The sequence below is a fragment of the Oncorhynchus clarkii genome, chromosome 3, assembly GCF_045791955.1.
Source record: "Oncorhynchus clarkii lewisi isolate Uvic-CL-2024 chromosome 3, UVic_Ocla_1.0, whole genome shotgun sequence".
Taxonomy (NCBI): Eukaryota; Metazoa; Chordata; class Actinopteri; order Salmoniformes; family Salmonidae; genus Oncorhynchus; species Oncorhynchus clarkii.
Window position 1 is genome coordinate 6,678,428 of NC_092149.1, and position 25,580 is coordinate 6,704,007.

Consider the following 25,580-nt stretch of genomic DNA (forward strand, 5'->3'; position numbering starts at 1 on the left):
TTCCCTATATAATGCACCACTTTTCACCAGGGCCCATAGGTATCTGGTCCAATCTAGTACACTACTAGGAGATAGGATGCCATTTGGGACAAAGCCCAAGGATAAACTGACAAGCCAGTAAACAATAGTGTTTTATAAACAGACTGTTCCGTTTCCCACAGAGACCAGTCAGAATGTCAGGAGGGGGTGGTGACCTCTGTAAGAGAGAGAGAGAGATGAGCGAGAGAGAGAGAGAGATGAGAGAGCGAGAGAGAGAAAGAGAGAGAGAGAGATGAGAGAGCGAGAGAGAGAGATGAGGAAGAGAGAGCGAGAGAGAGAGAGAGATGAGAGAGCGAGAGAGAGAGAGAGAGAGACACACACACACACACACCTTTCCTGTAATAACTAATCTAATCCGCTACACAATATTCACAGAGCTGATGGCTGGACGGACGGGTCGGGGTGGGAGGGAGGGAGGGACAGAGTAATGATCTTGATAATACGGCCAGATGATGAGATTAGAGATTATAATCATATATCCAGGTCAATGTGTTAACCTCACTGAGAGAGATACCACTCACACACAAACACACACACACATGTACAGTACATTGTGTAATATACCGATGGTCCCTAACTAGCTCCATAGGGATATCCAAAGTGAAACCACATTTACCACGAGCATTACAATCGGGTCGCGTGCAGCTGCACTCCGAATTGCTGAGTACTTGTGTGCTGCCAGCTGTGGGCATGTGGTCAGGACTGAAATAAACCCAACCTTCATTTACGTTGTGACATACTCAATTACAAAACTACATTTTGGACGAGACTGACTTTATGACAAAAATGATCCTATAGTAGTTCAATTCTGACAGCAGAATAAACGTTTCTGACAAATACTGATACCACATAAGTAGTTTTTTAGGGGAGGGAGGTCTCTTTAAGGGGGGGGGCTCTTTAAGGGAGGGCGGGAGGTCTTTAAGGGAGGGAGGGAGGTCTTTAATGGATGGAGGGAGGTCTTTAAGGGAGGGAGGTCTTTAAGGGAGGGAGGGCTCTTTAAGGGAGGGAGGTCTTTAAGGGAGGGAGGTCTTTAAGGGAGGGAGGGCTCTTTAAGGGAGGGAGGGAGGTCTTTAAGGGAGGGAGGGAGGTCTTTAAGGGGGGGCTCTTTAAGGGAGGGAGGGAGGTCTTTAAGGGAGGGAGGGAGGTCTTTAAGGGAGGGAGGTCTTTAAGGGAGGGAGGGCTCTTTAAGGGAGGGAGGGAGGTCTTTAAGGGACCGAGGTCTTTAAAGGAGGGAGGCAGGGAGGGGTAGGGAGGTCTTTAAAGGGGGAGGGAGATCTTTAAGAGGGAGTTCTTTAAGGGGGGGAGAGAGGTCTTTGGGAGGGAGTTCTTTAAGGGAGGTAGGGCTCTTTAAGGGAGTGAGGGAGGTCTTCAAGGGGGAGGGAGGTCTTTAAAGGGGGAGCGAGGTCTTTAAGACGGAGGTCTTTAAGGGGGAGAAGGAGGTCTTTGGGAGGGAGGGCTCTTTAAGGGAGGGAGGGGGGTATTTAAGGGAGGGAGGGCTCTTTAAGGGAGGGAGGGCTCTTTAAGGGCACCTAAAGGGAGGGAAGTCTTTAAGGGGGGGGGGCTCTATAAGGGAGGGAGGGCTCTTTAAGGGAGAGAGGGAAATCTTTAAGGGAGGAGGGCTATATAAGGGAGGGAGGGAAGTCTTTAAGGGAGGGAGGGCTCTATAAGGGAGAGAGGGAAGTATTTAAGGGAGGGAGGGCGGGCTATATTAGGGAGGGAGGGAAGTCTTTAAGGGAGGGAGGGCTCTATAAGGGAGGGAGGGAAGTCTTTAAGGGAGGGAGGTCTGTAGTACAGTAATTCAACAGCTTACTACACTGTAGTCTCTATTCAGTCTGGATCCCTGAAGCGTTACAGATCACGTGACGGAGATGTAAAGGTCATTTCATATTGAGACGTGAATACAGTGTCCGCTAACACCAGAACATTTACATTTCAATCCCGCTGTAACGCTGAACTTCAGCGATACGGCTTGAATAGAGCCCTATGTGACTGGGCTCATCATCACAGACCACCTGACAACAACAACACATAGTTAGTGGGAATCCTGCAGCAGCCAAGCATCAAATACTTATGACTGTACAGTCTTATGTATGACTGTTATCCTTTTAATGGTTTGCATTAACAATGTATTTTCAGCGTCTTTTTGTGGTCCTGAATATTTAAAACGGTGAACCGTCGCTGAGGGCAAGGCCCTCTGGAAACGATGGGTCTCATTTTCCAAACAGAGACATTCATTATGCTCTCTTCCTGACTGGAGATAGCTGTGACATTAATGAGTGTGTGTGTGTGTGGTCGGTGTTACCTGTCGGCTGTCGTGTTTGGAGGAGGAGCTGCTGTTGCTGTGTGAGGGGGAAGAGATCTTGTGAGACATGGCTGAACTCCTCTCCTCTGAGCCCATCTCCCTGCAGGCCGTCTCCCTGCCCCTGCAGCTCGTCTCCCTGGGGCTTGAGGATCCTCTCTCCTTGGGACTTGGGCTTCTCTGGGTCAGTGAGGCGCTGCAACCTTGTCCATCTGGAACTTCCCCGTCACTGAGAGAGAGAGATAGAGAGAGAGAGAGAGAGAGAGAGAGAGAGAGAGAGAGAGAGAGAGAGAGAGAGAGAGAGAGAGAGAGAAGAGGGATTGGAGAGGGAGAGAGAGAGAGAGAGAGAGGGGGATTGGAGAGGGAGAGAGAGAGAGAGAGAGAGAGAGAGAGAGAGAGAGAGAGAGAAGAGGGATTGGAGAGGGAGAGGCAGGGATGTTATTGATCTTTAAGAACATTTAATTGACACCATTTAGCTAATAACTATTGTACATACATAGCAAATTCAAATGCAAAAAAAGTTTTTAAAAAGGTCACTGTTGAAGAGAGAGTTCACATATCAGATGAAGGGAGAACTGAAGTCCAAAAAGCTTTGAAGCTCCTTAGTCTCACTGGGAACCACAACCACTCTGAGCGAGAGAGATGTTGTTCTGACAGAGTGCTTCCTTTCAGCTGTGGCTGTGTCCCAAATGGAACCCTATTCTCCAAATGGTTCACTACGTTTGACCAGAGGGTCAAAAGAGAATAGGGGCCCATTTGGGACAAAGCCTGTGATTCACTGTGCTGGTGAGTCATGGTCCAACAGTATGGACTGTCAACATTCATCAACGTACATACAGTGTGATGAACAGACACTTGTGCCCCCTTAATTAAAGTAAAATAGAAACAAATATTAATGTGCAATAATTACCGCTTGATCATACAGGATAGTGGTGAATAAATATCACATCACTGTCTGGCAACTAAGGTGAAAAATAGACTACTGTCTTTGGTGTGTATCAGTAGATGAGCTTCACAGTGTGTGTGTGTGTGTGTGTGTGTGTGTGTGTGTGTGTGTGTGTGTGTGTGTGTGTGTGTGTGTGTGTGTGTGTGTGTGTGTGTGTGTGTGTGTGTGTGTGTGTGTGTGTTGTGAGAATGATAAACAACCTGGATGAACTAAGGTAACTGTAAATTATACCGTCAGTTCACAAGGCAACATACAGCAGGCAATCAATGCAACATGCTTTACTGATGCTAAAAGAACAGAGGTGCTACTGAATGTGTGGCCAATCAATCTCACTGGAGTTCCAATCAATCTCACTGGAGTTCCAATCAATCTCACTGAAGTTCCAATCAATCTCACTGAAGTTCCAATCAATCTCACTGGAGTTCCAATCAATCTCACTGGAGTTCCAATCAATCTCACTGGAGTTCCAATCAATCTCACTGGAGTTCCAATCAATCTCACTGGAGTTCCAATCAATCTCACTGGAGTTCTAATCAATCTCACTGGAGTTCCAATCAATCTCACTGGAATTCCAATCAATCTCACTGGAGTTCTAATCAATCTCACTGGAATTCCAATCAATCTCCCTGGAGTTCCAATCAATCTCCCTGGAGTTCCAATCAATCTCCCTGGAGTTCCAATCAATCTCACTGGAGTTCCAATCAATCTCCCTGGAATTCCAATCAATCTCACTGGAGTTCCAATCAATCTCAGTGGAATTCCAATCAATCTCCCTGGAGTTCCAATCAATCTCACTGTAGTTCCAATCAATCTCACTGGAGTTCCAATCAATCTCCCTGGAAATTCCAATCAATCTCACTGGAGTTCCAAAGTAGTTTCTTTACAGCAATTCGACCATGAAGGCCTGATTTACTCAGTCTCCTGTGTGTCTGTTACTTGAACTCTGTGAAGCATTTATTTGGGCTGCAATTTGAGGTGCAGTTAACTCTAATGAACGTATCCTCTGCAGCAGAGGTAACTCTGGGTGTTCCTTTCATGTGGCGGTCCTCATTAGAGCCCGTTTCATCATTGCACTTGATGGTTTTTGCGACTGCACTTGAAGAAACTTTCAAAGTTCTTGACATTTTCTTGACTGACCTTCATATCTTGAAGTGATGATAGACTGATGGACTCTTCTGCTTATTTGAGTTGTCCTTGCCAAAATATGGACTTGGACTTTACCAAATAGGGCTATCTTCTGTATACCACCCCTACCTTGTCACAACACAACTGATTGGCTCAAACGCATTAAGGACAGAAATTCCAAAAATGAACTTTTAACAAGGCACACCTGTTAATTGAAATGCATTCCAGGTGACTACCTCATGAAACTGGTTGAGAGAATGCCAAGAGTGTGCAAAGCTGTCATCAAGGCAAAGGGTGACTAATTTGAAGAATCTCAAATCTAAAATATATTTGTTTTTGTTTAACACTTTTTTTGGTTACTACATGATTCCATATGTGTTATTTCAGTATAGATGTCTTCACTATTATTCTAAAATGTAGAAAATAGTCAAAATAAAGAAAAACCCTGGAATGAGTAGGTGTTCCAAACTTTTGACTGGTACGGTAGACATTTGAAGTCTGAAGTTTACATACACCTTAGCCAAATACATTTAAACTCAGTTTTTCACAATTCCAGATATTTAATCCTAGTAAAAATTCCCTGTCTTAGGTCAGTTAGAATCACTACTTTATTTTAAGAATGTGAAATAATAGTAGAGAGAATGATTATTTCAGCTTTTATTTCTTTCATCATATTCCCAGTGGGTCAGAAGTTTACATACTGTACACTCAATTAGTATTTGGTAGCATTGCCTTTAAATTGTTTAACTTGGGTCAAACATTTCATGTAGCCTTCCACAAGCTTCCCACAATAAGTTGGGTGAATTTTGGCCCATTCCTCCTGACAGAGCTGGTGTAACTGAGTCAGGTTTTTAGGCCTCCTTGCTCGCACACGCTTTTTCAGTTCTGCCCACAAATTTTCTATAGGATTGAGGTCAGGGCTTTGTGATGGCCACTCCAATACCTTGACTTTGTTGTCCTTAAGCCATTTTGCCACAACTTTGGAAGTATGCTTGGGGTAATTGTCCATTTGGAAGACCCATTTGCGACCAAGCTTTAACTTTCTGACTGATGTCTTGAGATGTTGCTTCAATATATCCACATAATTTCCCTCCTCATGATGCCGTCTATTTTGTGAAGTGCACCAGTCCCTCCTGCAGCAAAGCACCCCCACAACATGATGCTGCCACAACAGTGCTTCACAGTTGGGATGGTGTTCTTCGGCTTGCAGGCCTCCCCCTTTTTCTTCCAAACAAACATAAGTATGGTCATTATGGCCAAACAGTTCTATTTTTGTTTCATCAGACCAGAGGACATTTCCACAAAAAGTACAATCTTTGTCCCCATGTGCAGTTGCAAACCGTAGTCTGGCTTTTTTATGGTGGTTTTGGAGCAGTGGCTTCTTCCATGCAGATTATGTCGATATAGGACTCGTTTTACTGTGGATATAGATACTTTTGTACCTGTTTCCTACAGCATCTTCACAAGGTCCTTTGCTGTTGTTCTGGGATTGATTTGCACTTTTCGCACCAAAGTACGTTCATCTCTAGGAGACAGAACGCATCTCCTTCCTGAGCGGTATGACGGCTGCCTGGTCCCATGGTGTTTATACCTGCGTACTATTGTTTGTACAGACGAACGTGGTACCTTCAGGCATTTGGAAATTGCTCCCAAGGATGAACCAGACTTGTGAAGGTCTTAAATTTTTCCTGAGGTCTTGGCTGATTTCTTTAGATTTTTCCATAATGTCAAGCAAAGAGGCACTGAGTTTGAAGGTAGGCCTTGAAATACATCCCCAGGTACACCTCCAATTGACTCACATGATGTCAATTAGCCTATCAGAAGCTTCTAAAGCTATGACATCATTTTCTGGAATTTTCCAAGCTGTTTAAAGGCACAGTCAACCTAGTGTATGTAAACTTCTGACCCACTGGAATTGTCATACAGTGAATTATAAGTGAAATAATCTGTCTGTAAACAATTCTTGGAAAAATTACTTGTGTCTTGCACAAAGTAGATGTCCTAACTGACTTGCCAAAACTATAGTTTGTTTGAGTGTTTGAAAAACTAGTTTTAATGATTCCAACCTCAGTGTATGTAAACTTTGAAAAACAAGTTTTAATGATTCCAACCTAAGTGTATGTAAACTTTGAAAAACGAGTTTTAATGATTCCAACCTAAGTGTATGTAAACTTTGAAAAACGAGTTTTAATGATTCCAACCTAAGTGTATGTAAACTTTGAAAAACGAGTTTTAATGATTCCAACCTAAGTGTATGTAAACTTTGAAAAACGAGTTTTAATGATTCCAACCTCAGTGTATGTAAACTTTGAAAAACAAGTTTTAATGATTCCAACCTAAGTGTATGTAAACTTTGAAAAACTTCCGACTTCAAATGTACGTATATATTATTATTTTGTCTTAGTATGCTGTCTGTAGGTCTGCCTGTCTGTCTGGGATGGGATAGTATGAAGAATGGTTCATTTCCACTGAATCACATGCCATGTTAACCACTAAATCCCCTGGAGTCAGCCAGTCAGGATCTCTATACAGCCGGGGGCCAAGGTTTGCATCCCAAATGGCACCCTATTCCCTATATAGATTAGTGCACTACTTTTGAACTGAGCCCTATGGGATCCTAGTCAAGAGTGGTGCACTATGTAGGGAATAGGGTACCATTTGGAACACAAACCACGTGTGTCTCACCAAGTAACAGCGTGTGTGTGTGACAGGTGTGTAACTAGGTGAGTGTGATGTTACCATAGAGATATATACCGTATACTGTATTATATGTAATATAGGCTATATAAAAGGTTATAATTCTGTGGTATACAGCATCTTCGACCAGCCCCAGCCTCATACCAGCCCAAGCCTCATACCAGCCCAGCCCAGTCCAGTCTAGCCCAGTTCAGCACAGTTCAGCCCTGCTCAGCCCATACTAGTCCAGCCAGTCCAGTTCAATCCAGTCTAGTCAAGTCGAGCCTAGTCTCCCATCAGTCATGCAGTCTGTAGGGCTGCTACTCTGCTACACACCAAGGTTAATCACATTACCCAGCTTCCTCCTCCACTGCATCATGTCTAGTAGGCTACAGTCTCTGGGGTTTCACAGAGAGTGGGCCTGATGGTCACCTGACACCCCCTGCCTGTCCCTGTCCTGTAGTCAAACCCAGGATCCATCTCCACTCTCCCATCACACACACACACACACACGCACACGCACACGCACACACACACACACACACACACACACACACACACACACACACACAAAATCTTTTTAAACCCTCTATGCTCATTTGAGACCCCTCTTTCAAAGTCACTGAGAACTCTTCTTCTAGCCATAGTTGCCAAAATAATGGGCAACTGGGCATTTTTATACATGACCCTAAGCATGATGGGATGTGAATTGCTTAATTAACTCAGCAACCACACCTGGTGTCTATATACATGTATCTCTCATTTACTCAAGTGTTTATTTTGGCAGTTACCTGCACACCTTATTGCTCTAATACAAATTTGTATCCCATAGTGGAAACCTACAGGAGGGTATCTCTCCAGGAACAGGGTTGGAGTTAAAACCTACAGGAAGGTATCTCTCCAGGAACAGGATTGGAGTTAAAACATACAGGAAGGTATCTCTCCAGGAACAGGGTTGGAGTTAAAACATACAGGAAGGTATCTCTCCAGGAACAGGGTTGGAGTTAAAACCTACAGGAGGGTAGTTCTCCAGGAACAGGGTTGGAGATAAAACCTACAGGAGGGTAACTCTCCAGGAACAGGGTTGGAGTGAAAACCTACAGGAGGGTAACTCTCCAGGAACAGGGTTGGAGTGAAAACCTACAGGAGGGTAACTCTACAGGAACAGGGTTGGAGTGAAAACCTACAGGAGGGTAACTCTACAGGAACAGCTTTATAGAGCCCTGCGCTAGAACCTGACGGAAGAGACTACTGAGGCAATGAATATCTTATCTTAAGATAATATCTTATTAAAATGAAAGGCAATGACGCAGTTACAAGAGGTCCTATATTTTATGAGAAAATCAGTGTTTCTGACCCAAACTCAACCCCTTATCAAATAAAATGACTATGTCTGAAGTGCCTATTAAAGTCAAATTAATAGGTGGAAGGCTTCAGGTCTCAAACCCTGTTATTGAATAGCTGTGTCATAGGGATTTCCAGCCATACGCCCACACACACACACACACACACACACACACACACACACACACACACACACACACACATACACACACACACACACACACACACATACGTTCCTTTGAAAGCATCTCTCTGTCATCATAGAGTTCCTACTTGCGCCCATAAATAACCACACAATGCCTGGCCAAACAGCGCGTGGGGAAGGTGACTAACGTATGGAGAATATTCCAGTAAACCCAGGGAGTACTCTCACACCGTCTCTGTGACCAAGTGAGATCACACATTCAAGAGCACATGCACAGACACACAACCTAGTTCCCCCAGGTTGTTTATCATCATCACAACGACACACTGTCACACACACAACCACACACACACAGCCACACACACACACACACACACACACACACACACACACACACACACACACACACACACACACACACACACACACACACACACACACACACACACACACAGCCCAGCCCCCAGCCCAGCCACAGATGGATCATGTACAGCTCTTCCCTGATCAATAGAAAAGCCTCCATCTGAAATAGGAGATTAAGGAGAAATAGAAGGAGGATATTATTGTAGAGGAGGAAGGAGGAATAGGAGGAGGATATTATTGTAGAGGAGGAAGGAGGAATAGGAGGAGGATATTATTGTAGAGGAGGAAGGAGGAATAGGAGGAGGATATTATTGTAGAGGAGGAAGGAGGAATAGGAGGAGGATATTAATGTAGAGGAGGAAGGAGGAATGGGAGGAGGATATTATTGTAAAGGAGGAAAGAGGAATAGGAGGAGGATATTAATGTAGAGGAGGAAGGAGGAATAGGAGGAGGATATTATTGTAGAGGAGGAAGGAGGAATAGGAGGAGGATATTAATGTAGAGGAGGAAGGAGGAATAGGAGGAGGATATTATTGTAAAGGAGGAAAGAGGAATAGGAGGAGGATATTAATGTAGAGGAGGAAGGAGAAATAGAAGGAGGATATTATTGTAGAGGAGGAAGGAGGAATAGGAGGAGGATATTATTGTAGAGGAGGAAGGAGGCATAGGAGGAGGATATTATTGTAGAGGGGGAAGGAGGAATAGGAGGAGGATTTTATTGTAAAGGAGGAAAGAGGAATAGGAGGAGGATATTAATGTAGAGGAGGACGGAGGAATAGGAGGAGGATATTATTGTAGAGGAGGAAGGAGGCATAGGAGGAGGATATTATTGTAGAGGGGGAAGGAGGAATAGGAGGAGGATTTTATTGTAAAGGAGGAAGGAGGAATAGGAGGAGGATATTAATGTAGAGGAGGAATAGGAGGAGAATATTAATGTAGAGGAGGAAGGAGGAATAGGAGGAGTAGGAGGAGGATATTATTGTAGAGGAGGAAGGAGGAATAGGAGGAGTAGGAGGAGGATATTAATGTAGAGGAGGAAAGAGGAATAGGAGGAGGATATTCATGTAGAGGAGGAAGGAGGAATAGGAGGAGGATATTAATGTAGAGGAGGACGGAGGAATAGGAGGAGGATATTAATGTAGAGGAGGAAGGAGGCATAGGAGGAGGATATTATTGTAGAGGGGGAAGGAGGAATAGGAGGAGGATTGTATTGTAAAGGAGGAAGGAGGAATAGGAGGAGGATATTAATGTAGAGGAGGAATAGGAGGAGAATATTAATGTAGAGGAGGAAGGAGGAATAGGAAGAGTAGGAGGAGGATAGTATTGTAGAGGAGGAAGGAGGAATAGGAGGAGTAGGAGGAGGATATTATTGTAGAGGAGGAAAGATGAATAGGAGGAGGATATTAATGTAGAGGAGGAAGGAGGAATAGGAGGAGGATATTAATGTAGAGGAGGAATAGGAGGAGAATATTAATGTAGAGGAGGAAGGCGGAATAGGAGGAGTAGTAGGAGGATATTAATGTAGAGGAGGAAGGAGGAATAGGAGGAGGATATTATTGTAAAGGAGGAAGGAGGAGTAGGAGGAGAATATTATTGTAGAGGAGGAAGGAGGAATAGGAGGAGGGTATTAATGTAGAGGAGGAAGGAGGAATAGGAGGAGGATATTATTGTAGAGGAGTAAGGAGGAATAGGAGGAGGATATTATTGTAGAGGAGGAATAGGGGGCATAGGAGGAGGATATTATTGTAGAGGAGGAAGGGGGAATAGGAGGAGTAGGAGGAGGATATTATTGTAGAGGAGGAAGGAGGAATAGGAGGAGGATATTATTGTAAAGGAGTAAGGAGGAATAGGAGGAGGATATTAATGTAGAGGAGGAAGGAGGAATAGGAGGAGGATATTATTGTAGAGGAGGAATAGGAGGAGGATATTATTGTAGAGGAGTAAGGAGGAATAGGAGGAGGATATTATTGTAGAGGAGGAAGGAGGAATAGGAGGAGGATATTATTGTAAAGGAGTAAGGAGGAATAGGAGGATATTAATGTAGAGGAGGAATAGGAGGAGGATATTATTGTAGAGGAGGAAGGAGGAATAGGAGGAGGATATTATTGTAGAGGAGGAAGGAGGAATAGGAGGAGGATATTATTGTAGAGGAGGAAGGAGGCATAGGAGGAGGATATTAATGTAGAGGAGTAAGGAGGAATAGGAGGAGGATATTATTGTAGAGGAGGAATAGGAGGAGGATATTATTGTAGAGGAGGAATAGGAGGAGGATATTATTGTAGAGGAGTAAGGAGGAATAGGAGGAGGATATTAATGTAGAGGAGTAAGGAGGAATAGGAGGAGGATATTATTGTAGAGGAGGAATAGGAGGAGGATATTATTGTAGAGGAGGAAGGAGGAATAGGAGGAGGATATTATTGTAGAGGAGGAAGGAGGAATAGGAGGAGGATATTATTGTAGAGGAGGAAGGAGGCATAGGAGGAGGATATTAATGTAGAGGAGGAAGGAGGAATAGGAGGAGGATATTAATGTAGAGGAGGAAGGAGGAATAGGAGGAGGATATTAATGTAGAGGAGGAATAGGGGGCATAGGAGGAGGAAACACTTGAACGAAAATGCATGAATGACTATGTGTGTGTGCTGTGTATCACCAGCCAGCCAGCACACCATTCCTAATCAACGTCATTCCACAAGATCTGGGCCTGTATTTACACTGTTTCTCATCAAAGTCATTCCACAAGATCTGGGCCTGTATTTACACTGTTTCTCATCAACGTCATTCCACAAGATCTAGGCCTGTATTTACACTGTTTCTCATCAATGTCATTCCACAAGATCTGGGCCTGCATTTACACTGTTTCTCATCAACGTCATTCCACTAGACCTGGGCCTGTATTTACACTGTTTCTCATCAACGTCATTCCACTAGACCTGGGCCTGTATTTACACTGTTTCTCATCAACGTCATTCCACAAGATCTGGGCCTGTATTTACACTGTTTCTCATCAACGTCATTCCACAAGACCTGGGCCTGTATTTACACTGTTTCTCATCAAAGTCATTCCACAAGATCTGGGCCTGTATTTACACTGTTTCTCATCAAAGTCATTCCACAAGACCTGGGTATTCACAAAGCGTCTCAGAGTAGGAGTAATAATTTGGGTTCAGGTCATTGAGATTTAAAAGAAGTTGTGAATAAGGCCCCGGCTTCTCCTCCAAGTATGTAGCTAGCGTGGTGTCTGACCAATCACACGCCACAGATAGAAATATGGTGGATATCACAGCAAATAAAGTGCACATGATGTATGCATCCCAAATGGCACCATATTCCCTTCCTAGTGCACTACTTCTGGGACCATAGAGAACAGGGTGCCAATGGGGGATTCATGTGAAATCAGCCAGCGAGCTTTAATGAGATGTCGGATTAGCAGCTCTATGGAGGGAGATGTCTAGCGACACACACACACTAACAGGCTGACTACAGCGCGCGAGCGTTGCAAAATAAATGGAGAAATCTATATTATTAAATTATTACATCCACTGCTGACTTAGAGCAGTGAAGGGGACTAAGTTTGTGATGGAAGAGAGAGAGAGAGAGAGAGAGAGAGAGAGAGAGAGAGAGAAGACTGGGGCCAAACCAGACTTAGAGCAGTGAAGGGAACTAAGTCTGTGATGGAAGAGAGAGAGAAGACTGGGGCCAAAGTCTTACAGATTAATGGTTTATTTCCACCCATAAAAATAGCCTGTTCCACATGTTAAGTAAATAGTAGTGCACTAAATAGAAAATAGCCTGTTTTGTAGTAGGCAACACCCAGCCTATGACTCACAGAGACACACGTCTCAGAGAAGAACCCCCACACAACAGCATTCCTGGGAAATAGTGGTGTTTACAAAAATGACAGGACTTAAGCGCTGAAGGCAGCTGCTGCTCTGCTATTACGTGCAACAGTTACAGAGATGTAAAATACTATACTCCCACTCTGAAGACACTATGAGTAGACAGTTACAGAGATGTAAAATACTATACTCCCACTCTGAAGACACTATGAGTAGACAGTTACAGAGATGTAAAATACTATACTCCCACTCTGAAGACACTATGAGTAGACAGTTACAGAGATGTAAAATACTATACTCCCACTCTGAAGACATTATGAGTAGACAGTTACAGAGATGTAAAATACTATACTCCCACTCTGAAGACACTATGAGTAGACAGTTACAGAGATGTAAAATACTATACTCCCACTCTGAAGACATTATGAGTAGACAGTTACAGAGATGTAAAATACTATACTCCCACTCTGAAGACACTATGAGTAGACAGTTACAGAGATGTAAAATACTATACTCCCACTCTGAAGACACTATGAGTAGACAGTTACAGAGATGTAAAATACTATACTCCCACTCTGAAGACACTATGAGTAGACAGTTACAGAGATGTAAAATACTATACTCCCACTCTGAAGACACTATGAGTAGACAGTTACAGAGATGTAAAATACTATACTCCCACTCTGAAGACACTATGAGTAGACAGTTACAGAGATGTAAATACTATACTCCCACTCTGAAGACACTATGAGTAGACAGTTACAGAGATGTAAATACTATACTCCCACTCTGAAGACACTATGAGTAGACAGTTACAGAGATGTAAAATACTATACTCCCACTCTGAAGACATTATGAGTAGACAGTTACAGAGATGTAAAATACTATACTCCCACTCTGAAGACACTATGAGTAGACAGTTACAGAGATGTAAAATACTATACTCCCACTCTGAAGACACTATGAGTAGACAGTTACAGAGATGTAAAATACTATACTCCCACTCTGAAGACACTATGAGTAGACAGTTACAGAGATGTAAAATACTATACTCCCACTCTGAAGACACTATGAGTAGACAGTTACAGAGATGTAAAATACTATACTCCCACTCTGAAGACACTATGAGTAGACAGTTACAGAGATGTAAAATACTATACTCCCACTCTGAAGACACTATGAGTAGACAGTTACAGAGATGTAAAATACTATACTCCCACTCTGAAGACACTATGAGTAGACAGTTACAGAGATGTAAAATACTATACTCCCACTCTGAAGACATTATGAGTAGACAGTTACAGAGATGTAAAATACTATACTCCCACTCTGAAGACACTATGAGTAGACAGTTACAGAGATGTAAAATACTATACTCCCACTCTGAAGACACTATGAGTAGACAGTTACAGAGATGTAAAATACTATACTCCCACTCTGAAGACACTATGAGTAGACAGTTACAGAGATGTAAAATACTATACTCCCACTCTGAAGACACTATGAGTAGACAGTTACAGAGATGTAAAATACTATACTCCCACTCTGAAGACACTATGAGTAGACAGTTACAGAGATGTAAAATACTATACTCCCACTCTGAAGACACTATGAGTAGACAGTTACAGAGATGTAAAATACTATACTCCCACTCTGAAGACACTATGAGTAGACAGTTACAGAGATGTAAAATACTATACTCCCACTCTGAAGACACTATGAGTAGACAGTTACAGAGATGTAAAATACTATACTCCCACTCTGAAGACACTATGAGTAGACAGTTACAGAGATGTAAAATACTATACTCCCACTCTGAAGACACTATGAGTAGACAGTTACAGAGATGTAAAATACTATACTCCCACTCTGAAGACACTATGAGTAGACAGTTACAGAGATGTAAAATGCTATACTCCCACTCTGAAGACACTATGAGTAGACAGTTACAGAGATGTAAAATACTATACTCCCACTCTGAAGACACTATGAGTAGACAGTTAAAGGAGTAAAACAGAATCTAAAAGCCTACATGTTCACTCTGAAGACACTATGAGTAGACAGTTACAGGAGTAAAACAGAATCTAAAACCCTACATGTTCACTCTGAAGACACTATGAGTAGACAGTTACAGGAGTAAAACAGAATCTAAAACCCTACATGTTCACTCTGAAGACACTATGAAAAATGAAAGCAGCAAGTAAAACCACTTTCAAAAAGGACTCAAAACTTTCAGAGAAAAGAGAGAGAGAGAGACAGAGAGACAGACAGAGAGACAGAAAGAGACGGAGAGACAGAGAGAGACAGAGAGACAGAGAGAGACAGAGAGAGACAGAGAGACAGAGAGACATAGAGACAGAGAGAGACAGAGAGACAGAGAGAGACAGAGAGAGAAGGAACAGCACGTCAGAAATCAGCTCAATGTAATTGAATAATCCATAGACTCTAACCACTTCTGGGAAAATTGGAAAACACTAAACAAACAACAACACGAAGAAGTATCTATCCAAAATGGAGATGTATGGGTAAACCACTTCTCCAATCTTTTTGGCTCTATAACAAAGAATAAAGAGCAAAAACATATACATGATCAAATACAAATCTTAGAATCAACTATTAAAGACTACCAGAACCCACTGGATTCTCCAATGACCATGAACGAGTTACAGGACAAAATAAAAACCCTCCAACCCAAAAAGGCCTGTGGTGTTGATGGTATCCTCAATGAAATGATCAAATATACAGACAACAAATTCAAATTGGCTATACTAAAACTCTTTAACATCATCCTTAGCTCTGGCATCTTCCCCAATAGGACTGATCACCCCAATCCACAAAAGTGGAGACAAATTTGACACCAATAACTACCGTGGAATATGCATCAACAGTAACCTTGGGAAAATCCTCTGCATTATCATTAACAGCAGACTCGTACATTTCCTCAATGAAAACAATGTACTGAGCAAATCTCAAATTGGCTTTTTACCAAATTACCGTACAACAGACCATGTATTCACCCTGCACACCCTAATTGACAACCAAACAAACCAAAACGAAGGCAAAGTCTTCTCATGCTTTATTGATTTAAAAAAAAGCCTTCGACTTAATTTGGCATGAAGGTCTGCTATACAAATTGATGGAAAGTGGTGTTGGGGGTAAAACATATGACATTATAAAATCCATGTACACAAACAACAAGTGTGCGGTTAAAATGGGCAAAAAACACACACATTTCTTCACACAGGGTCGTGGGGTGAGACAGGGATGCAGCTTAAGCCCCAACCTCTTCAACATATACATCAACAAATTGGCGCGGGCACTAGAAAAGTCTGCAGCACCCGGCCTCACCCTACTAGAATCCGAAGTCAAATGTCTACTGTTTGCTGATGATCTGGTGCTTCTGTCACCAACCAAGGAGGGCCTACAGACCTGGGCCCTGACAGTAAATCTCAGTAAGACCAAAATAATGGTGTTCCAAAAAAGGTCCAGTCGCCAGGACCACAAATACAAATTCCATCTAGACACTGTTGCCCTAGAGCACACAAAACACTATACATACCTTGGCCTAAACATCAGCGCCACAGGTAACTTCCACAAAGCTGTGAACGATCTGAGAGACAAGGCAAGAAGGGCATTCTATGCCATCAAAAGGAACATACATTTCAACATACCATAAGCGATTCCCAAACCTTCCATAACAAAGCCATCCCCTACAGAGAGATGAACCTGGAGAAGAGTCCCCTAAGCAAGCTGGTCCTGGGGCTCTGTTCACAAACACAAACACACCCCACAGAGCCCCAGGACAGCAGCACGATTAGACCCAACCAAATCATGAGAAAACAAAAACCGAGAGAACCGTCTGTGGCTGGAGTCTTTAACCATTTTTGGGGTCTTCGTCTGACACCGCCTGGTATAGAGGCCATGGTTGGCAGGGAGCTGGGTCCCAGTGATGTACAGGGCCATGCTCACCAACCTCTGTAGTGCCTCGCGGGTGTCGAGCGCTGATGCAGAACCTTTTGAGGATCTGAAGGCCGATGCCAATTATTTTCAGCCTCCTGAGGGGGAAGAGGCGTTGTCTTGCACTCTTCACAACTGTGTGAGTGTGTGTGGACCATGTTAATTCCTTAGTGACGTGGACACAGAGGAACTTGAAGCTCTCGACCCGCTCCACTACAGCCCCATCGATGTGGATGGGGGCATGCTCACCCCTCCGTTTCCTGTCATCCACGATCAGCTCCTTTGTCTTGCTGAAGTTTAGGGAGAGGTTGCTGTCCTGGCACCACAGGTGTCTAACCTCCTCCCTATTGGCTGCCTCATCGTCGTCACTAGTCAGTCCTACCACTGTCGTGTCATCACCAAACTTCATGATGGTGTTGCGCCATGACGAGCACAGTACAGGAGAGGACTGAGCACACACCCCTAAGTGGCCCCCGTGTTGGTCAGTGTGGCGGATGTGTTGTTGTTCTTGGATCACAGGAGAGAGGACCACAGGAGAGAGGACCACAGGAGAGAGGCTCACAGGAGAGAGGCTCACAGGAGAGAAGACCACAGGAGAGAGGCTCACAGGAGAGAGGACCACAAGAGAGAGGACCACAGGAGAGAGGCTCACAGGAGAGAGGACCACAGGAGAGAGGACCACAGGAGAGAGGCTCACAGGAGAGAGGACCACAGGAGAGAGGCTCACAGGAGAGAGGCTCACAGGAGAGAGGACCACAGGAGAGAGGACCACAGGAGAGAGGACCACAGGAGAGAGGCTCACAGGAGAGAGGCTCACAGGAGAGTGGACCACAGGAGAGAGGACCACAGGAGAGAGGACCACAGGAGAGAGGCTCACAGGAGAGAGGCTCACCCACTTTTTGGGTTACTACATGTTATTTCATAGTTCTGAGTTCTTCACTATTATTTTACAATGGAGTAACCCACTATTATGGAGTAACCCACTATTATTTTACAATGGAGAAAATAGTCAAAATAAAGAAAAACCCTTGAATGAGTAGGTGTCCAAACTTTTGCCTGGTGCTGTATAACTTCTCAGAGAGTTATTGTGTCCTAATGTTGACTGCATTATTTAAACACCCTCATCGTAAAGTTGACTGCATTATTTAAACACCATCATCGTAATGTTGACTGCATTATTTAAACACCATCATTTTACTGACTGTCTGAGAGAGAAAGGAGTTTTCTATCCACTACAGACTGACACTGGAGCAGACATTCCAACACTTGTGTCCCAAATGGCACCCTCTTCCCTACATAGTGCACTACTTTTGACCAGGGCTCTTTAAATGAGTTTAAAATCACCAGAATCCAGGGATAATTCTCCACTGGGTGAAAAAGTAACTCAAGGAGATGTTGTGCTTTACACAAAGTGTGAAACGGTCCTGCAGGACTACATGTAGTAAGCCTTGATGAAATGGTATTGTCAAAATGAATGGAATTGAATTGAAAGAGGCCAACTAGCCTGAGTCCTTTATTATTTGGTCTTGTAAGATGTGAGGACAATTAAAAACAGCAACGTGGGTGGCTGGCAGGCTGCAGCATTCACCAAGCCTGACAGACACGTTTGTCCTGGTAACCAGCCACCTTGGTAACATCCCAAATGGCACCCTATTCCCTATACAGTGCCCATAGGGCTCTGGTCAGAAGTAGAGCACTTTATAAGGAGTAGGGTACTATTTGGGACACAATTCTTATCTCTGACAGCTCATCTGTCTACTAACAAAGCTATAGGGGAGGAGGGATACAAGATACAACTATAGAGGAGGAGGAGGAAGAGGGATACAATACACAGATATAGAGGAGGAGGAGGAGGAGGAGGAGGAGGAGGAGGAGGAGGTGGAGGTGGAGGAGGAGGAGGAGGAGGATGAGGAGGAGGAGGGATACAAGATACAGATATAGAGGAGGAGGAGGAGGAGGAGGAGGAGGAGGAGGAGGAGGAGGGATACAAGATACAGATATAGAGGAGGAGGAGGAGGAGGAGGAGGAGGAGGAGGAGGAGGAGGGATACAAGATACAGATATAGAGGAGGAGGAGGAGGAGGAGGAGGAGGAGGAGGAGGAGGAGGAGGAGGAGGAGGAGGAAGAGGGATACAAGACACAGATATAGATGAGGAGGAGGAGGAGGAGGAGGAGGAGGAGGAGGAGGAATACAATACACAGATATAGAGGAGGAGGAGGAGGAGGTGGAGGAGGAGGAGGAAGAGGGATACAAGACACATATATAGAGGAGGAGGAGGAAGAGGAGGAGGAGGAGGAAGAGGGATACAATACACAGATATAGAGGAGGAGGAGGAGGAGGAGGGATACAATACACAGATATAGAGGAGGAGGAGGAGGAGGAGGAGGAGGAAGAGGGATACAAGACACAGATATAAAGGAGGAGGAGGAAGAGGGATACAATACACAGATATAGAGGAGGAGGAGGAGGAGGAGGGATACAAGACACAGATATAGAGGAGGAGGAGGAGGAGGAGGAGGAGGAGGAGGAAGAGGGATACAAGACACAGATATAAAGGAGGAGGAGGAGGAGGAAGAGGGATACAATACACAGATATAGAGGAGGAGGAGGAGGAGGAGGAGGAGGAGGAGGGATACAAGACACAGATATCGAGGAGGAGGAGGAGGAGGAGGAAGAGGGATACAATACACAGATATAGAGGAGGAGGAGGAGGAGGAGGAGGGATACAAGACACAGATATCGAGGAGGAGGAGGAGGAGGAGTAAGAGGGATAGAAGACACAGATATAGAGGAGGAGGAGGAGGAGGAGGAGGAGGAGGAGGAGGAGGAGGAGGAGGAGGAGGAGGAGGAAGAGGGATACAAGACACATATATAGAGGAGGAGGAGGAGGAGGAAGAGGAGGAAGAGGAAGAGGGATACAAGACACAGATATAGAGGAGGAGGAGGAGGAAGAGGGATACAAGACACAGATATAGAGGAGGAGGAGGAGGAGGAAGAGGGATACAATACACAGATATAGAGGAGGAGGAGGAGGAGGAGGGATACAAGACACAGATATAGAGGAGGAGGAGGAGGAGGAAGAGGAAGAGGGATACAAGACACATATATAGAGGAGGAGGAGGAGGAGGAGGAAGAGGGATACAAGACACATATATAGAGGAGGAGGAGGAGGAGGAGGAAGAGGGATACAATACACAGATATAGAGGAGGAGGAGGAGGAGGAGGAGGAAGAGGAAGAGGGATACAATACACAGATATAGAGGAGGAGGAGGAGGAGGAGGAGGAGGAGGAGGAGGAGAGATACAAGATACAGCTATAGAGGAGGAGGAGGAAGAGGAGGAAGAGGGATACAAGACACAGATATAGAGGAGGAGGAGGAGGAGGAGGAGGAGGAAGAGGGATACAAGACACAGATATAGAGGAGGAGGAGGAGGAGGAGGAGGAGGAGGAAGAGGGATACAAGATACAGCTATAGAGGAGGAGGAGGAGGAGGAGGAGGAGGAGGAGGAAGAGGGATACAAGACACAGATATAGAGGAGGAGGAGGGGGAGGAGGAGGGGGAGGAGGATACAAGGCTGTGACTGGTCTGGTACCAGAGCTATAGGATCAAGGCTGTGACTGGTCTGGTACCAGAGCTATAGGATCAAGGCTGTGACTGGTCTGGTACCAGAGCTATAGGATCAAGGCTGTGACTGGTCTGGTACCAGAGCTATAGGATCAAGGCTGTGACTGGTCTGGTACCAGAGCTATAGGATCAAGGCTGTGACTGGTCTGGTACCAGAGCTATAGGATCAAGGCTGTGACTGGTCTGGTACCAGAACTATAGGATCAAGGCCATGATGAAGTCACTGTATTATCTACACCACAGAGAGGGGGATGGACCAGAACTGGAACTGAGCATATAGCATCCTCGGCAGGTCAAAGGTTGTCAACCCATATGGTCAAAGGTAGTGTACTGTACTACCAGGATGCAACTTAACAGCCCAGATTGTTATAGAACCCAAATAGCATTTCTTTGATAGGAGTCTGCATGCGTTTGACTTCACAATGTACGACCCCATATGGTCAATGCAATTACACCTCTCCCAAGGAACCACCCATCCATCCGGGGACAGGTAGCCTAGCAGTTAGAGAGTTGGGCCAGTAACAGAAAGGTTGCTGGTTCGAATCCTCGAGCCAACGAGATGTAAAATCTCTCAACCCTAATTGGTCCTGTAAGTCACTCTGGATAAGAGTGTCTGATAAATGACTAAACCTGTGAATCATAGCTAAACGATCACGCAGTGAACAAAGTACGCAGTAGGGACAAGATGAGACACAGATCCTGTCATCCTGTGGGTCGGGACAAGATGAGACACATATCCCTGTCATCCTGTGGGTCGGGACAAGATGAGACACATATCCCTGTCATCCTGTGGGTCGGGACAAGATGAGACACATATCCCTGTCATCCTGTGGGTCGGGACAAGATGAGACACATATTCCTGTCATCCTGTGGGTCGGGACAAGATGAGACACATATTCCTGTCATCCAGTGGGTCGGGACAAGATGAGACACATATCCCTGTCATCCTGTGGGTCGGGACAAGATGAGACACATAATCCCTGTCATCCTGTGAGTCGGGACAAGATGAGACACATATCCCTGTCATCCTGTGGGTCGGGACAAGATGAGACACATATCCCTGTCATCCTGTGGGTCGGGACAAGATGAGACACATATCCCTGTCATCCTGTGGGTCGGGACAAGATGAGACACATATCCCTGTCATCCTGTGGGTCGGGACAAGATGAGACACATAATCCCTGTCATCCTGTGGGTCGGGACAAGATGAGACACATATCCTGTCATCCTGTGGGTCGGGACAAGATGAGACACATATCCCTGTCATCCTGTGGGTCGGGACAAGATGAGACACATATCCCTGTCATCCTGTGGGTCGGGACAAGATGAGACACATAATCCCTGTCATCCTGTGGGTCGGGACAAGATGAGACACATAATCCCTGTCATCCTGTGGGTCGGGACAAGATGAGACACATATCCTGTCATCCTGTGGGTCGGGACAAGATGAGACACATAATCCCTGTCATCCTGTGGGTCGGGACAAGATGAGACACATATCCCTGTCATCCTGTGGGTCGGGACAAGATGAGACACATATCCCTGTCATCCTGTGGGTCCACTGTCTATCGACAGCCATGTCATGTTGACGTGAAACGTTTCCATTAGCAACCTGGCCGGCGGGCTGCTGGAAGACGATCCCTGGGGAAAACATGTAAGCTTATCTTCAGAGTACATTTTCAACACACAGCCTGTATATGGTAGACAGAATGAACCCCATGCATAGGGTTTGTCCCGAATGACACCCTATTCCCTATATAGTGCAATACGTTTGACTAGAGCCCTATGGTCCGAATAGGGTGAAAAGGGTGTCTGAATAGGATGTCATGTGGGACACACACCACTCGTCTCCAGCAGACAGAATGATTTAGACTTCTTGCTTTTATGACGGGACTCCCGTTGTGATTCTAGCCAGTAAAACTGATCACAAGAGGTCCGGATTTGTTGTTGTCTATCGTTGGGACACACTGGATATCCCATTAGCTATCATCACACTGTTACCACTTTAATAACACTGGATATCCCATTAGCTATCATCTAACTGTTACCACTTTAATAACACTGGATATCCCATTAGCTATCATCTAACTGTTACCACTTTAATAACACTGGATATCCCATTAGCTACCATCTAACTGTTATCACTTTAATAACACTGGATATCCCATTAGCTACCATCTAACTGTTACCACTATAATAACACTGGATATCCCATTAGCTACCATCAGAAACTAGGAACCCATCATTCTTTTCAGAGGAGGGTTGGAAGTGTGTGTGTGTGTGGGGGGGGGGAGAAGTGGATGCCCAGCCTCCCACAAAGCTGTAGGCTGACAAACCGGCGAACACAGACACAGACGGACAGGCAGGGAGGGAGGAAGAGGGCTCGAAGCAGAGTAGTTAACCGTTGAGTGACACACTCTTTTAAGAGGTTATCACTGAACTACAGCAATATAACTCAATGTTTTTTCCATCTGCTCAACAGCTGATATCGATTTTCCCCATAGCCAAGATGGAGATCAGGCCAGAGTGGTCATTACTTCAAGGCATTATCTGATCTCTCCAAATGATACAACTTCCCACTTCCCAGCCCAGGCCTTGTTATGGAAATCACTTTTAGAATCCAGATGCATTATGGAGATGTTCAGAGAATGGGCCTGCTGACTGGCTGACTGGCTAACTGACTGACTGGCTGACTGAACAGCTGACTGGCTGACTGAACTGCTGACTGGCTGGCTGACTGACTGGCTGACTGAACAGCTGACTGACTGGCTGGCTGGCTGACTGAATAGCTGACTGGCTGGCTGACTGAACAGCTGACTGGCTGGCTGCCTGTGGCTGACTGAACAGCTGACTGGCTGACTGACTGACTGACTGACTGGCTGGCTGACTGGCTGACTGAACAGCTGACTGGCTGGCTGACTAGTTGACTGAACAGTTGACTGTCTGACTGACTGACTGACTGGCTGGCTGACTGACTGAATGGCTGACTGGCTACTTAGTAGTGCCCTATTCCCTCTCTACTACTAAGTAGTGCCCTATTCCCTCTCTACTACTAAGTAGTGCCCTATTCCCTCTCTACTACTAAGTAGTGCCATATTCCCTCTCTACTACTAAGTAGTGCCCTATTCCCTCTCTACTACTAAGTAGTGCCCTATTCCCTCTCTACTACTAAGTAGTGCCCTATCCCTCTCTACTACTATGTAGTGCCCTATTCCCTCTCTACTACTAAGTAGTGCCCTATTCCCTCTCTACTACTAAGTAGTGCCCTATGTAGGAATAGGGTTCCATTTGGGATACAACCCAGGACACGGGAGGTGACGATAAAGGCGGTGCCAAGAGATCGATGGGAATGTCATTCTGTAACTGTAACAGCAGTCAGATAATTGTAGACGAAGCCATTACGACTGGCCGGCGGTGAGCCATCCAATACTGATGTGATTACGGCTGAGGAAGAGCTAGAGGAAGAGCTAGAGGCTGCCATTTGTCTGTCACGCCCTGGCCATAGAGAGGCTTTTATTCTCTATTTTGGTTAGGCCACGGTGTGACTAGGGTGGGCATTCTAGTTTCTTTATTTCTATGTTTTACTGTTTCTATGTTTTGGCCGGGTATGGTTCTCAATCAGGGACAGCTGACTATCAATGTCTCTGATTGGGAATCATACTTATGTAGCCTTTTTTCCTTTTGTTATTGTGGGTAGTTAACTTTGTTAGAGGGATTATAGCCGAAGTTAAGCTTCACAGTCGGTTCCTTGTTTTCTTGACTACATTTTCTATAAATAAAAGGAATATATAGATATATATCACTCCGCTGCACCTTGGTCCACTTCTTACGACGCCCGTGACACCGTCCAACCATTCACAACACCACACATTACTCCCTTAGTGTTGCATCTCACCAAACTCTGACTAAAAGTCTGGGCCATATGTATCAAGTGATCACAGAGGAGGAGTGCTAATTTGGGATCAGGTTTGGGTTTTAGATCACAGAGGAGGAGTGCTAACTTGGGATCAGGTTTGGGTTTTAGATCAAATAGGAGGAGTGCTAATTTGGGATCAGGTTTGGGTTTTAGATCACAGAGGAGGAGTGCTAACTTGGGATCAGGTTTGGGTTTTGGATCACAGAGGAGTGCTAATTTGGGATCAGGTTTGGGTTTTAGATCACAGAGGAGGAGTGCTAACTTGGGATCAGGTTTGGGTTTTAGATCACAGAGGAGGAGTGCTAATTTGGGATCAGGTTTGGGTTTTAGATCACAGAGGAGGAGTGCTAATTTGGGATCAGGTTTGGGTTTTAGATCACAGAGGAGGAGTGCTAATTTGGGATCAGGTTTGGGTTTTAGATCACAGAGGAGTGCTAATTTGGGATCAGGTTTGGGTTTTAGATCACAGAGGAGGAGTGCTAATTTGGGATCAGGTTTGGGTTTTAGATCACAGAGGAGGAGTGCTAATTTGGGATCAGGTTTGGGTTTTAGATCACAGAGGAGGAGTGCTAATTTGGGATCAGGTTTGGGTTTTAGATCACAGTGAATAAGATGACATGGACAATAGTAATAAAACATAGAAAAACCTAATATGTCCCCAGATCAGAGAGAGTGTAAAGTCTGAGCTTTCAGTCAGTTACTGTATGTATCACTGCAGCTACCTGGCTCTCCAACCAAGGTGCATGAACTGAGGAGCAGTCTGAAGTGAACAGGAAATTCCTCTTGGAGGACAGTGGAATTTAATAAAAACACATATTTTTGATTTTTAAACTCACGCATTTCTACGCGTTCCATTGTCCTCCAAGAGTTGCACTATGCAGTCCTGTATCAACCTGTACAGAAGCATAGCTAGAGAAGTTCTGTTCTCCCCGTGGTCTTTCCCTTGTAGGTGGACCCTGGCAGCTATGCCTGGCATACTCATTAATCACACCTCCACTCATCAGCTCTCTCTATCCTCTGTCCTCATCTGTCCACCTTTCTGTCCTCAACACAGCCAATCCAGTCCACCTGAAGCAGGAAGTAGGAAGTAGAGCAAATAAATCTATTCATAGAACCCACCTGGCTGGTGAAGACACAACATTCCAGTGAGGCCACAACAAACTCTGTGTCCCAGCCACCACATGAGTAGGATTACTCTTCCTCTGTTATCTTGGTAAACTCTGTGTCCCAGCCACCACATGAGTAGGATTACTCTTCCTCTGTTATCTTGGTAAACTCTGTGTCCCAGCCACCACATGAGTAGGATTAC

General features: G+C 44.8%; 1 protein-coding gene across 2 annotated transcripts in view; it reads right to left on the reverse strand.

Annotated features, from left to right (window-relative positions):
- LOC139405678 (oxysterol binding protein-like 3b) overlaps positions 1-25,580 on the reverse strand; it is a 127,890-nt gene that overhangs the window by 77,219 nt on the left and 25,091 nt on the right. For both annotated transcript variants that reach the window (XM_071148097.1, XM_071148096.1), the window contains exon 2: positions 2,342-2,567. In XM_071148097.1, coding sequence (XP_071004198.1) covers positions 2,342-2,437 — 96 coding nt within the window. In that variant the 5' untranslated portion in view covers positions 2,438-2,567. The remainder of the gene's footprint in view (positions 1-2,341; positions 2,568-25,580) is intronic.